At 49.4% G+C, this 14052-nt stretch overlaps 1 protein-coding gene across 4 annotated transcripts; it reads left to right on the top strand.

Moving 5' to 3' along the window:
• Positions 1-64: 64 nt before the first annotated feature.
• Positions 65-9092, top strand: C9H16orf89 (chromosome 9 C16orf89 homolog). Of its 4 annotated transcripts, none has more exons than XM_085694621.2 (8): positions 65-308; positions 1719-1868; positions 3066-3216; positions 4209-4326; positions 4918-5053; positions 6068-6172; positions 8314-8397; positions 8816-9092. In XM_085694621.2, exons 1-8 carry the CDS (start codon positions 110-112, stop codon positions 8923-8925), a joined length of 1053 nt encoding a protein of 350 aa, XP_085550747.2. In that variant the 5' UTR covers positions 65-109; the 3' UTR covers positions 8926-9092. The 4 variants fall into 4 exon arrangements, with proteins under 4 accessions (XP_085550747.2, XP_085550748.2, XP_048289381.2 ...); XM_048433424.3 differs by having other exon boundaries at positions 66-308; positions 8747-9092; XM_085694622.2 differs by lacking the exon at positions 6068-6172.
• Positions 9093-14052: the final 4960 nt, after the last annotated feature.

The following is a 14052-nucleotide window of genomic DNA, read 5'->3' as shown; positions in this document are numbered from 1 at the left end:
TCTTCCTGGAGAAGAGAGGTGGAGGAAGAGGCGGGAACAAGGTCTTTAAAGGATCTGGGAGGGCTCCTGGCATTTCAGGGTGTGACTATCCACCAACAGAAAGCCATTCATGGCCCGGTTGAGGCTGTTTCTACTTCTGCTGCTGGCCCTGCCACCACAGCCCTCCTCCTCACTGTCATGGCCAGACACTGCACAGGGCACCATGGCAGGCCTGATCCTGACTGCACTAGAGAAAGCCACCTTGTTCCTGGAGAACAGACTGCCTAATATCAACCTGGACGGTGCGGTGGGATTCCAAGTCTTGGAAGGTATGAAAGCCTTGCTCCCAGATGGATGCTAGGAAAGCCAGTTCCCCCAGAACCTGAGACCCCAGGGCCTCCTCCTGGATAAGGTGAAGACCTGGGGCTCTCCCTGCGAGTGTAGTTCTCAGCCAGCTCTTATCAAACTTTGTAGAATAAGGACTTAAAGGCAATATGAGAAAATATTTGGCAATTATAGGCTCAGAAGGAAAAGATTCCTTTGGCAGCCCTTCCTGACAGGCTGGGGACAGTAAGGAAATGTCACTCCCCTTGCCTCAGGGTGGCTGGAGACAAAACAGGAACTCTCCTCCAGATCAGGCCCCTACCTGGTTTCCTCCCCTTCTGCCAAAGGCAGCTAAAGGTCCTGAGAAAACAGTCAAGTGTTTGTTAGCTTTGGGAGGCATACAATCTGGAAGGAGTGGGCTGGAACCTGGCCAAGACACAATGGTGTGCACGCATACAAGTGCTCATGTGGGTTGCAGTGAGGTCCTGCCCAAAGTGGCAAAGATTCCATGCCTGGTGTCTGCCAAGGCTTGGGCAGTGGACATCTCCATGGAGATTCCCATTCCCTCCTGGCTGAGATTAAGTGAGACAGAGACGTACGCAGCAGCGCCAAATTCCTCTAGAAAAGAAGCATGAGGTAGATGCAGTGATCTGTGCTTACAATCCTAGCGCTCAGGAGGCAGAGTCAGGTGGATCTTCGTGAGTTCCAGGACAGCCAGGGCTACATAGAGAGAGCCTGTCTCAAAACAAAATCCAATAAAGAAACAAGGGAGGAAAAAGAAGGAGGAGGAGGAGAAGGAGGAGGAGGAGAAGGAAGAGGAAGAGGAGGAGGAAGAGAGAGAAAGAGAGAGGGAGACAGAGAGATTTTTCTCTGGCTGGCTGTCTTTCCTGTTAGGCATAGCAGGCACAGTGCCGACCTCCCCTCCACCCGTATTTTTAGGTACCTGTGAAGATATCTTAAATGGTAGATGAGCAGACATTGGCCATAAGAACAAATCCATGTCTCCAGATACCTCCCCCAGTCTAGACTCCTCCTTGCTTATCCCTCGCAGGCTGCATTTGCCGAGTCAATACAGAAAACCAAACTTCATTACGTACTTTCTTTGTACAACAGAAAATGCTGTCTCCAGGCATTAGCTCACTTAATCCCTAAAACATCCTCCAAGAAGTAACAATTTCTGATGATGAATGTAAAGAGATTATGTGACTTTTTCTGGCCGGTTGATGAAAAAGCATAGAGAATCAAGATTTGAACCCAAGTCTGATTCTATAATTCAAGATTAGCTGTACCCACAGGCCAGATCCGCTTTATAGGAGCCTTGTTTCCACTCAGGTCCATGACTATAGCCTTGGGTCTTTTCCCTGCACACGTGTGGTCAGATGTTAGGATGGATGACTTCTCCTCTCCTCTTCTAGTGCAACTCCAAGGAGTCCAGAAAAAATGGGCTTCCGACCCCCTGCTGCGGCCTCTCAGCCTGCGTGCTGGACAGTTGGCCAACACACTGTCTGTTCTGCTCCAAAAATCCATCTTCTACCTCAAGAAGAGTGACCCCACATACCTAAGAGGTAAGAGCAGGGTGGGCCTATTGCATCAGAAGTAGCATCCTTTGAAATACCTAGGTATGGGCATCTCCTGAAGTGAGGCCAGATCAGGACAGTCCACACCAGGCATCAGAAGCCACAGGTACCCAGTCACTTCCTGGCTTTAATCCAGATTTCCCATCCTAGACCAGAGAGGCAGATCTAAAGTGGCCTGTCTCTTTGCACAGAGAACCTTAGTGCCTACTGCTCTATATTTTGTATCAAAAAATAATAATAAGTTCATCACCTTACCCCCTTTTAGGATCCCACAGAGCAGTGGTTCTCAACCTTCCTAATGCTGTGACCCTTTAATACAATTCCTCATGTCGTGGTGACCCCCAACCATAAAACTATGTTCATTGTTACTTCATAACTGTAATCTGCTACTGTTATGAATCACAATGTAAATATCTGTGTTTTCTAATGGTCTTAGTGACCCCTATAAAAGGGGATTGAGACCCACAGGTTGAGTACCACTGCCACATACGCTCCTGTCCTTTAAGCCTCATTCATCTGTTTCTTGTAGACAGACTTTTCATTCCCACATGCCAGTTCTCAAATAACTGGCATGCAGACTCAATATTAATTATAAACGTTCAACCAATAGCACAGGCTTATTACTAACTAGCTCTTACAACTTAAATTAACCCATTTCTATTAAACTATGTATTGCAACGTGGCTCATGGCTTTATCTGTCCTCCAGCATGTCTTGCTCCCTCTGTATCTTCTGGCAACTCCTCTGGCTCCTCCCTTCTTCTTCCCAGAATTCTCCTAGTCTGGCTCTCCTGCCCAAACTCTCCTGCTCAGCTATAGACCAGTCAGCTCTTTATTAACTAATACATATTTACAGTGCATAAATACTGTTCCACAGCAGTTCCTGGTGGGGGTGGGGACACCAGTGCTTGCTGTGTGGCACTTTTCCTGGGAAGACATGAATGTCTGCTCACCTAAGATAGGAAATGATGATGAACCAAAACGGTGTTAGTGAACCACTGAGTTTATTGGGATTACAAGCAGGAGTGTGGGTAAGGGGGAACTCACAGGAGTATGGAGGACTCACAGACAGCTTCATCATTGAAAGCCCAGCCCAGTATGACTTACACAAGCCTGGAACTGTTACTATCTAGAGACCTAGATCAGGTTCATTTTCTCTGCTAACACTTCCTTCCTCTCCTCTGCAGAGTTCCAACCAAGCATTCAGCCTGGGTTTTGGAAGCTGCCCCATGCCTGGACACGCACCAATGCCTCCCTGGTCTACCCCTGGCTGGAGCCCGTGGATTCGTTCTCAGAGGAAAGCAGCGATGCGTGCCTGGTGCAACTGCTAGGAACAGGGTGGGTCCCCTGTCTCCCCAGTACCTAAAAGCCCCATAGTGTCCCCTCAGCCACAACCAGAGCTTTGAGTAAACGCAGGTGCACGTGCACAGGTATCAGCAGGCCTCTCCCGCCCTGTTCCATGCAATCCAGACCTCACTTTCCCTGGACCACAGCATTTGAACTCCTCCCCAAAGTGCCCCCTCCCCGTGTCGTCTCCCACCATCCACATGTCGTCGTCCACCTCGTCCCTCCCCACTTACGCTCCCGTCCCCCTCCCCCACCTCCCGTTCGTCTGTCCCTCTCCACACAGGGCTAAACTTCAATCCCCACCAATCCCTGCAGGGCCCCAGCACTTCCCATCCGGCCTCTAGGGGCAGTACCGAGCACAGTCGTACTCCCCACTTCCGTCTGCAGCTGACAGGCTTGCGGGAAGGTATAGGGCATTTTAGTACAGGGGCAGAGCAGGATGGAGGGGTCATTGTCTTCTTAACCGCCTTCAGAGAAATGCCAAGCCACAGCTGACCCACAGAGGGGCTGCACTCTATGTGATGACCTCTATTGTCAGTTAGGGTATGAGTAAGCACGCTAAGCCCAGATCACACTCCCCAGTGTGCTGGGTTTGAATGGTCCTTTATTTAGGAGACTAATGGGAAAGATTCTTGGGGACTCCACGGAGTGATAGGAAGTCTCAGACACTGGTGGCTGTCCAAGCCCAGTACAGTTCCGCAGTGCCTATTCTGAGCTAGCTCAAGACCAAGACACAGCCAGTCATGATATCAGATACCTGTAGTCCCAGCACGCAAAATGGCTGAGACAGGAGGACTGAACTACAGGATGAGACCTTGTCTCAAAACAAAGTAAGACTTGGGACACCTGTATTTTAATTAGAAACCCTGCGCCCAGCCCAGAACCCTCACCCTAACTATCACAGAGGGAAACACGGGGTGTGCAGACTCGGGGTAGGATGGGAGGGAGCATTGTCCTCATCAGCCTGGCTTGTCTTTCTGCAGGACAGACAGCAGCCAGCCTTGCAGGCTCTCCAGTTTCTGCAGAACCCTCATGACTAAGGCCGGCTGCTCAGACTACAGCCTGTCCCACCAGCTGCTCTTCTTCCTCTGGGCCAGAATGGTAAGTGCTGTGCAGAGAAAGCTAATTCTCAATTCGTTTCCCCCTCCCACAGCCTGGCGACGTCCTTCGAGGCTCCCTGGACCACACGTTCTAGCAGCAATTGTTGCTGCCTTAGAGCGCCACCTAGTGTTTGTTCTCTTGTCAGGCACTACCACTACTTACCTACAGTGCCCACCCAAGCAAAGTCCCCTCTATGGATAGTGTCCAACCTATGCACGCAGGGCAGCACAAAACTGTAATCCCACTTCAAACACTGTGAAGTCTTCTGAGATTCCTTTGCAACTCTACTGTGCAAATCAGCTCAGAAGGTCAAAAGGTTGGACACACCTACAAGGCCATCCCTTTCTGGAAAAAGACGTTGAGGCTCAGAAAGGCTAATGAGTGAGCCACGGTCACTCGGCTCCTAATTGACCAAGCCAGAATGTAAGCTGACTCCACTGCAAGGAGGGGAGTGTGGCTGGGGAAGGAGGAGAAACCTTCTTCCAAACACAGCCCCTGCAAGACCAGCTCAGAGCTGTAGGCCCTCCCTAACTGAGCATGTATCTCCCACATACCCACTTCCTCGTCTCCTGCTGTCTGTCTGTCCCACAGCAAGGGTGCACCGAGGGGCTGTTCCGCCAGAGCCAGCACTACATAGACATCTTCTGTGCCAACATGACGGAACTGAACCGGAGAGCTGAGGCCGTCGGATATACCTACCACACCCGAGACCTCTTCATGGAAAACAGTGAGCCTAGCCTCGTGGTAGAGGAGGGGGCTGCTGACAAGGGGGCTGCATGCACACACTCAAGATTGCTAAGTGAATCAAGTAAACACCGAAGGAACAGGCCTGGGGAGTCAATAAAGGGCATGCTTTGCAGCATGAGGACCTGCGTTTGATCCCCAGGACTCCTGTGGAAAAGCCAGCGACAGTGACAGGTGACACATGCTGGTAATCCCAGAGCAGAGGAGGCAGAGACAGGCAGATCCATGGAGGTACCGAGGAGTTTGAGGAGTTAGAAACAGATGGATCCTCCAGACTTGGTAACCACCCAGCCTTAGTGCATGGGCAAAGTCCAAGAAACCAAGAGTAAGATGGGGCTGGCTAGATGGCTCGAGGGTAAAAAGGCACCCACCTTAAGCCTGAGGACATAAATCCAGTCCCCAAGATCCACATGGTGGGAGGAGAGAATCAGCACCCACAAGTTGTCCTCTGACCTCTACACACATGCCCACACACAATAAGAAAATAAACAATAAGGAAGACAGCTTTTTAGAAATGATGCTGCAGTTAACCTCTGACCTCCACATATGCTTGCGCACATATTGCTTATTAGGGGCTTAAATGTAACCAATCATTGTGTGTCTGTCACAATGACTACTCTTTTTCTACCAAGTCTAATCTACTGAGGGAGTTCTGGACAGACTGACCAACTGATAAAGACACACACACACACACACACACACACACACACACACCAGGGTCTTGGAGATAAAGAGAAAAGGAGCCCTTGGGTAACTGCTTCTTTCTAGACACCTCCACCAAGCCTGACCCCAGCAGCCCTGTGATAGGACTGGAGAGGCAGGACTAGGGCCTGGGAGCCTCTGGGGACCAAGACAGAACATCCTCTGAGGCCCTGTTATCCTAGAGCAGAGAAAGAGGCAGGCAGGTCCCTTAAGCACCCCCTTCTGTGGTGGCCCCAGGGACACAGGGTGGGTGGTGGAGACAGGCCTACAGAGCAGCCTTGGTGTGTGTTTGCAGTCATGTTCTGCGGTATGGCCGGCTTCTCCGACTTCTACAAACTGCGCTGGCTGGAGGCTATTCTCAGCTGGCAGAAGCCCCAGCTGGGATGCTTCGGGAAGCCTGGTGAGCTGCCTGTCTGCCCCACCTGGGAGAAGGGTTGGTGGGGTTTCAGTTGTGGGTCACTCAAGAAACGAATGCATGGGCACTGAGCACTAACTGTGATTTAGAGCACATATGTGTGTGTGCACAGGCAAGCACACACATGGGTGATGGGCTTGGCAGTCAGTCCTGTGAGGAAGCTTGGCCCGCTGCACGTGTGTTGATAGTTTCATTCCTTCAGTGTTTCCTGAGCATCTGTGAATACTCCAGACATGAGACAGAAACCCCTTCCACATACAGATGTGGCCATGCCAAGCTCTGCCAAGAGCTGAGAAAGAACACTGGGAAGGCTCTTTAGACAGAGTTAGCAGGGAAGACCACCCAGACGGGGTGACAGTCGAGAAGCCCGAGATGAGCCTCTTCTAACCATGTGACAGTAGGCCATCTTCAATTTTCCCATCTGAAAATATATAAGCATCACCACCTCCAGGAACCCCCAGATTGTGCCCGCCACAGGACAGGTTCCCGGGAAGTTCCAGTAGCTCCATGAGAAGCTTGGGGTCCTTAAAGCAGCAACTGCTTTTGAGATAAGAAGAAAGCTAAGGCGTGGTGATGCACTAAGGTGTTCATGGTGATGCGCTAAGGCGAGGTGACATGCCAAAACAATGGTGGTGCAGCTCTGCCGTCCTAGCCACTGAAGAGACTGAGGCTAGAGGAACAGAAGTCCAAGACCTGCCTGGCCCGAGCAGTTCAGTGAGATCCTGCCTCAAAGTCACAGTGGGGAGAGGACTTCAAGTAGGCTTAGGATATAAAGACCTTTGCCACCAAGTATGATGAGCTAGTCTCACATGGTAGAAGAGAACTGACTCCCAGAATTTGTCTTCTGAACTCTACACACATGCCATATGTCACCCTTAAATAATTAAATGTAATAGTAATTTTATTTATTTATTTATTTATTTGGTTTTTCGAGACAGGGTTTCTCTGTAGCTTTGGTTCCTGGAACTAGCTCTTGTAGGCCAGGCTGGCCTCGAACTCACAAAGATTCTCCTGCTCTGCCTCCAAAGTACTGGGATTAAAGGCATGCGCCACCACCGCCCGGCTATTTTCAATTTATTTGTATGTATATGAGTGTTTTTCTGCATACATGTCTGTGTACCATATGTATGTGGTGTCCACAGACGCCTGAAGAGAACTCAGGTCCTCTAGGACTGCGGTTACAGAGGGTTGTGAGCTGCCATGTTGGTGCTGGGAATCAAACCTGGGTCCTCTGGGAGAGCAGGAAGTGCTCTTGACTGCTCTTGACTGCTGAGCCGTTTCTCCAGCCCCAATAATAACTTTAAAAAGGGCTAGGTGGCAGAGTGCAGGCCCAGAGTGTGCAAGATTCCAGATTCAACCCAAAGTACCACAAAAATAAATAAACAAAATAATTAAGTAAAAGAAATTTCAAAAGCAGCTTACTCATATCTATAATACCAATGCTTGGGAGGCAGAGGCAGAAAGATTGCTATAAATTCTAGGCCTGCTTGGACTACGGAGTGAGAACCTATCTCAAAACAACTTAGCCTGGTGGTGCATGCCTTTAATCCCAGCACTAGGGAGGCAGAGACAGGTAGATCTCTGTGAGTTTGAAACCAGCCTGGTCTATAGATAGAGTACCAGGAGAGTCGGAGCTATACATAGCAAGACACGCATCTCAACAAACAAACAAAAAAATTATTACCATGGTTTATAAAATGAAGAGTCCTAGGACTCTTTAAGAGTGAGTGTCAGACAGGGTAGACCCTTGCATCTCTTAGGAGCTCCTCTAGAGGTTCTGATTTAGGGGGTGGCGCTTAGAGGACAAGCATGGCCCTGTGGTGGGCTCTGCAGACAGGCACAGGAAGAAATCTCTAGGGCAGTGGCTCTCACAAACCTTTACTACAGTTCCTCATGTTGTGGTGACCCCCACCATAAAACTCTTTCATTGCTACTTCCTAAGTGTGATTTTGCTACTGTTACAAACCGTAATGTAAATATCCAATATGTAGGCTGATACACAATTACCAAAGGGGTCGCGACCTAAGGGTTAATAACCCCTGCTCTAAGTCCCTAAAGGGGTCAGGAGGGGAAGAGGCTTATTGAGTGGGAGTTATTCTGAGAGTTTTGCCATTGGCTCTTCTCAGATGCAAAGGGGGAGCTTCCGGAAGACACGCCACATCGGCAGGGCGTTCTGAGAAGAGTGCGGAGGCGGGAAAAATTGTTCACAGGTAACAAATACCCAGGGGTTCACTTACCCATCACCCAAGCAATCAAAGCTCTTCCTGATTGGTGGTTGTCATTTCCCCCAGTACAAGGGGATAAGACCAAGGGTCTAGAGCATCGCACTGAGTGCTCTACTACTGAGCTTTCCCACCTCTGTTTGCCCCCTTCTGACAGTTCGCCCTCAGTGGAAAAGGGCCTGAGCCTAACCTGTAGGGGGCATCTATGATGTGCAGGACACCAATATGCCTACACTGTGCCTGGCAAATTGGCTGGGGGAGACCCATAAAGCATTCCTGGTGAAGTGTGTTGAACAAAGAGCCAAGCTTGCTCTGAGCACTTCTCTCCCCTCCATAGACGGCTGCTCTTGCCACAACACAGCCACCGCAGTTGCAGCCCTGGGTGGCTTTCTTTACATCCTGGCAGAATACCACCCAGACAATGGAGAGCCACATCCACCGGCATGGTCACCAGAGAGCAACTATCAAGACGGCACTCTCATGCTGGAGGTCCAGAGGATTGGCATGTCTTCTTAGATCCTGGGGTCAGGGGTCACATGCTGAGGGGGCATCTGGAGAAAGTGAGCAGTTATAACCCCATCGCCACATCTGGGTATTTAAAAGTCTTGAGAGCGGGTCAGGAAAGGCAGGGCTGGAGAATCGGATGGACCAGAGGTCAGCAGAATACACAAAACACAACTGCAGCTGAGTCTTCTGTCTTTTTGTGTACAGATCGGATCGTTCATTTGCTTGCTTGTTGAGACAGGATCTCACTATGCATCCCTGGCTGGACTGCAACTCAAGAGACCTGCCTGCTTCTGCCTCCCCGGCGCTGAGATCAAAGGTGCCCATCCGGCTCTGTGGCAGATCTTGACGTGTGCTTCAGACTGGGCACACGATCCTCCTGCCTCCACTTCCAGAGAGAGCTAGGATCACAGGTGTGTGCCATCATACCCTGCTGGGAGTGGAGTCTGGGTTCTCGGTCCTAAGGACAGTCTTGGATGACTGTGGGGTCTCTGTTTCAAGTCCCCACTCGGAGTCAGCTCAGATCCTGAATGGAGCCAGGGTCCTGCTCTGTTCTCTGCAACTGTGAGAGAACCTGAGTCTGGGTGACTTACAGGCAATGGAGACTTGTTTGGCCTACCGTTCTGGAGTCTGGGAAATGTAGGGACACGGTACCAGCATCAAGTGGGGGCCGTGCACTGCTTCATAGATGGCAGAAGGGCAGAGAACATGCGTGAGACAGAGATGGGGAGAGACACTGGAGTAAGCCGGACCCACGCCATGATAATGAACACTCCAGACAGCATGGCATGAATCCTACCAGAAGCACCCAAAACCGAATCTCCTTCTAACAGTCCCTGTCTTAGTGTAGGTTTTTATTGCTGTGAAAAGACACCATGACCACGACAACTCTTATAAAGAAAACATTTAATTGGGGTGGCTCGCTTACAGTTTCAGAGGCTCAGTCCATTACCTTTATGACGGGATCATGGTGGCATGCGGGCAGATGTGATGCTGGGGCTGAGAGTGCTACATCTTGCAGGCAACAGGAAGACAAGTGAAAGTCACACTGAGGGAAGTTTGAGCAAAAGAGATCTCAAAGCCTGCCTCCACTGCCCCACTTCCCATCCCCCCATCCCCCCCACCCCCGCAGTCAGTGACACACTTTCTTCAACAAGGCCACACCTCCTAATAACGCCACTCCCTTTGGGGGCCATTTTCTTTCAAACCTCCACTGTCCCACCTCACACCTCACGATTTGTCACTTCGCTTTGGTTTGGGTGTTGTTGTTGTTGGTGGTGTTTTTCTAAAACAGTGTCTGGCACCATAGCCCATGTTAACCTCAAACACAGCGCTCCCCCTGCCTCAGTCTCCCGAGTGCTGGGGAGTACAGGTGTGTGCTACCGTGCCTTGCCTGAGGTCCCACTTCTTTTTTTTTTAATATTTATTTATTTATTATGTATACAATATTCTGTCTGTGTGTATGCCTGCATGCCAGAAGAGGGCACCAGACCCCATTACAGATGGTTGTGAGCCACCATGTGGTTGCTGGGAATTGAACTCAGGACCTTTGGAAGAGCAGGCAATGCTCTTAACCTCTGAGTCATCTCTCCAGCCCTGGCCCGGTCCCACTTCTTAAAACTGCTGGAGGGGTGATGAAATTACAGTGTGGTGGCTGGGGTGTGTTCCTGGTGGAGTGCTCACCTATCGTGTGTGAAGCCTTGGGATCAATCCCCAGCACTGTAGAAACCAGGTTTATGGTGTGTACCTGCAAACCCAGCACTCAGGAGTGGAAACAAAAAATATCAGAAACTCAAACTCGACCTTGGTTCCATAGGGAGTTTGAGGCCAGCCCCGGCTAGGAGACCTCATCTCAGAAACATGAACAGGAAGCTGTGAGACAGCTCAGCAGTTAAGAGCACTCGTTCTTCCCAAAGGGTCAGTTCCAGCACCAACATGGCAGCTCACAGCAGCTTGTCATTCCAATTCCAGGGGATCCAGCATCCTCTCTGAACTCTGCACGTACCACCTACAAATGCACATACATATGTGTCCTCAAGTTGTCCTCTGAACAAAAAAAGGGAGGCACTCATGCATGCACACCCACTCACTCACTCACACACACACACACACACACAAATATAATTAAAAGTTTTTAATTGCCAGGCGAGGTGGCGCACGCCTTTAATCCCAGTGCTCGGGAGGCAAAGGCAGGTTGGATCTCTGTGAGTTCAAAATCAGCCTGATCTACAGAGTGAGTTCCAGGACAGCCAGAGATACATGCAAAAAAAAACCTTGTCTTGAAAAAAACAAAAAGAGTTTTTTAATTAAAAATAAAATAATTAAAATTAATTAAAGATAAATTGCAAATGAGTTCTATGAAAAACCTTCAAACTGTGGCACCTTCACCACTATGAATGTCTGTCTGTTCTGATGTGAACACTGCATCTTTCCTGGAAGAGGAGGTGAGGCTAAGAACAGTCTGTGACCACGAGAGGTGGCTCATGCCAATTTCTACATCCTGTGCATTGAATTCTTAAGTATTCTGAGGGCATGGCGTCCTGAGGGCATGGTGGATGCAGCCACAGCACTGCACAAACACAGTGCAGACTGCCCAGTGGTCAGCACTGTGGCTTTGTGCACAGGCTCCAGGGTTCTGTGTCATTGGACAAAGTCCCTGACTTCTCTGTGACTCAGTTTCCCCTCCTGTAACATAAGGATGATGACATCACCTACCTCAGTATGACGTTCACGGCATGAAGATGATGTCAAAAACTGCCTGTCGCAATAAGGGCCAAGCAAGCGTCATCTGGGGTTATGAGGTCAGAACGTCACAGACTGAGGGGAGGGTCCCAACGCATCAGCAGGGGCGGCTGGCTTCCTGGAGCAGTTCCCTGTCTCGGTTCTTCCTCTCTTCTGGCTCAGGAAGGTATCTAAATGTTTTAGCATTTAAGAGAAGATCTTCCAGGACATTGCTAGGGTTCAGTACCATCTGTAGGAATGATGGCACACTGTAAACACTGCTTGCACCAGGTTCAAGAGCAGAAGACAAGCTCCCAACTCAGTCTTAATCCTGAGGGTGCTTTGACCCCACTGCCCTGCTTTGCCATGAGTGGAAAAGACTGCTGATATCCTTAGGTGACAGCTGAGCCACACCGGAGCCTGGGAATTAACATGTCCCTTGTCTAGTCAGCCAAGCATGGTGGCACACACCTGAAATCCCAGCACTTGGGAGGTGGAGGAAAGAGGAGCAAGAGCCTTAGGTCATCCTTGGCTACACACTGAGTTTAAGACTAGCCTGTACTACTTGAGACCATATCTCAAAAAGCCAAAAGGGAACTAGTTATGCACGCCTGACAACCCAATTTCAATCCTTCCATTAAAAACAAACAAACAAACAAAAAAACAGATATGGATGGGGCCTGATGGTGCATGTCTTTAGTTCTAGCACTTGGGAGGCAGAGAGACAGGTTGATCGCTGAGTTCCATGCTAGCCCTATTTAGCTAGATCTTGTCTCAAAAATGAACAGATGTGGGATCTACAAGATGATTTACCAGGTAAAGATACTTGCCTGAATTTGATCCCGAGGACCATTCTACGGTAGCAGAGGGCCCATTCCCTCAAACCATCATCTGACCCTCACACCTGTGCTTGGCGTGCACACACTAACCTACACACCCCTGCACACAGCTGGGATGGTGCATATCTGCAATTCCAGCACTCCTACCTGGAGACAGGAGTCAGAGACGTAGACTCTCCTAAAAGTCCAGTGGCCAACTAGACTAGATAGCATAGGAACAGAAATGAAAAAGACCGTGCATCAACAAGAAAGAAGCTAGAAGCAACTCCTGAAAGCTGCCCTTTAGCATCCACACGTCCGAGAGTGCACACACAGGCACACTGCTAAATAAAAATTTTAAAGAAGAGATAAATTATTAAAATTTTTAGTTAAATAAATAACCTAATGTATTGTTCCTTGTGCACTTGTTCCTGTGCTCACCTATAAACCAGTGGTGGGGTTGTGGGACTGATCTTTTAAATCTCTCTTCACCTAATCTTTCCCCACTGTCCCCAGGACATTTTACCATAATCCCTCTTAAGTTGTCAGGCCCGGAACAGGAACGGTGCCTGGGATTGCTGGCAAGTTTGACATGCTTCTGAGGCTGTTGTCTTCTTAGGGACTCAGGAGCCAGAACTTAATCCTTATTGGCCTTGGGAGATTTCCTTTGCATTATTTCATCAACACAAAGTTACCGAGACAGGCTCTCAGGTTTTGGAGAAGTCAGTTGCACATAAATGGATTAGAGAAGAATTACACCCACCTCATCCTTCCTGAATCTGAGCTAGATCAGTGACTGAGCTGGACAGCGATGTGGTCTCAAAGCTTAAGTTACTAAACCAGGGCTGGAAGAAGGTAGGAGAGCCTATGCTGATAGGTCAGGGAGCCTCTTGGAAGCCACAACTAGCACCGCACTGAGGGCTGGGGATGTAGTAGCTGATAGGGCCTAAGGCGCTGAGTTCACTCTCCAGCATCATGTTAAGAGCAGGCATGGTGACACATACCTGTGATCCCAGCACTTTGGAGAAGGATCAGGAACACAAGGGTAGACTAGGTTCCAGGAGACAAGAAACACCTAGAGTCTGTCTCACCTGAGTCAGAGTGGCTGTCACCCAGGGATCCCAACAAATGTTGGTGAGAAGGCGAGACAAAAGAACCCATATTTTCTGCTGGCAGAGATGTGAGCTAGCACAGCCACTGTGGAAATCAACATACAGAACCTCCAGAAACCAAATACCCACAGCTCAGTGGGCAAACGTGCTTTCTGCCAAGACTGACGACCAGAGTTCTATTCCCAGGACCCACAGAGGGGAAGGAGACAACTGACACCTGAAAGATGTCCTCTGACCTTCACATGTATACTATGTGGTACACATGTGAGCACACATGCACATAAATGCACACACATAAAAAACAAATATAATTTTAAAGAACTAAAAATCGGCATGCCTTTAATCCGGCCACTTGGAAGGCAGAAGCAGCAGGATCTCTGTGGGTTCAAGGCTAGCCTGGGTTACATAGTGATTTACAGGCTAGCCAGGGCTACATAGCTAGTCCCCATAAAAGAACCAGTATTATCACAAGACACCCCAAGACCAAG

Source organism: Myodes glareolus, chromosome 9, assembly GCF_982192425.1.
Source record: "Myodes glareolus chromosome 9, mMyoGla1.1, whole genome shotgun sequence".
NCBI lineage: Eukaryota > Metazoa > Chordata > Mammalia > Rodentia > Cricetidae > Myodes > Myodes glareolus.
Note: the sequence above shows the minus strand (reverse complement) of the source record. Positions and strands in the feature narration are given on the sequence as shown.

Excerpts from the sequence above, each read along its gene's own strand:
- C9H16orf89 (XM_048433424.3), top strand. The coding sequence starts at position 110 with ATGGCCCGGTTGAGGCTGTTTCTACTTCTGCTGCTGGCCCTGCCACCA. Across the intron at positions 1,869-3,065 it reads TGACCCCACATACCTAAGAG|AGTTCCAACCAAGCATTCAG; the intron begins GTAAGAGCAGGG and ends TCTCCTCTGCAG. Across the intron at positions 6,173-8,313 it reads GGGATGCTTCGGGAAGCCTG|ATGCAAAGGGGGAGCTTCCG; the intron begins GTGAGCTGCCTG and ends GGCTCTTCTCAG.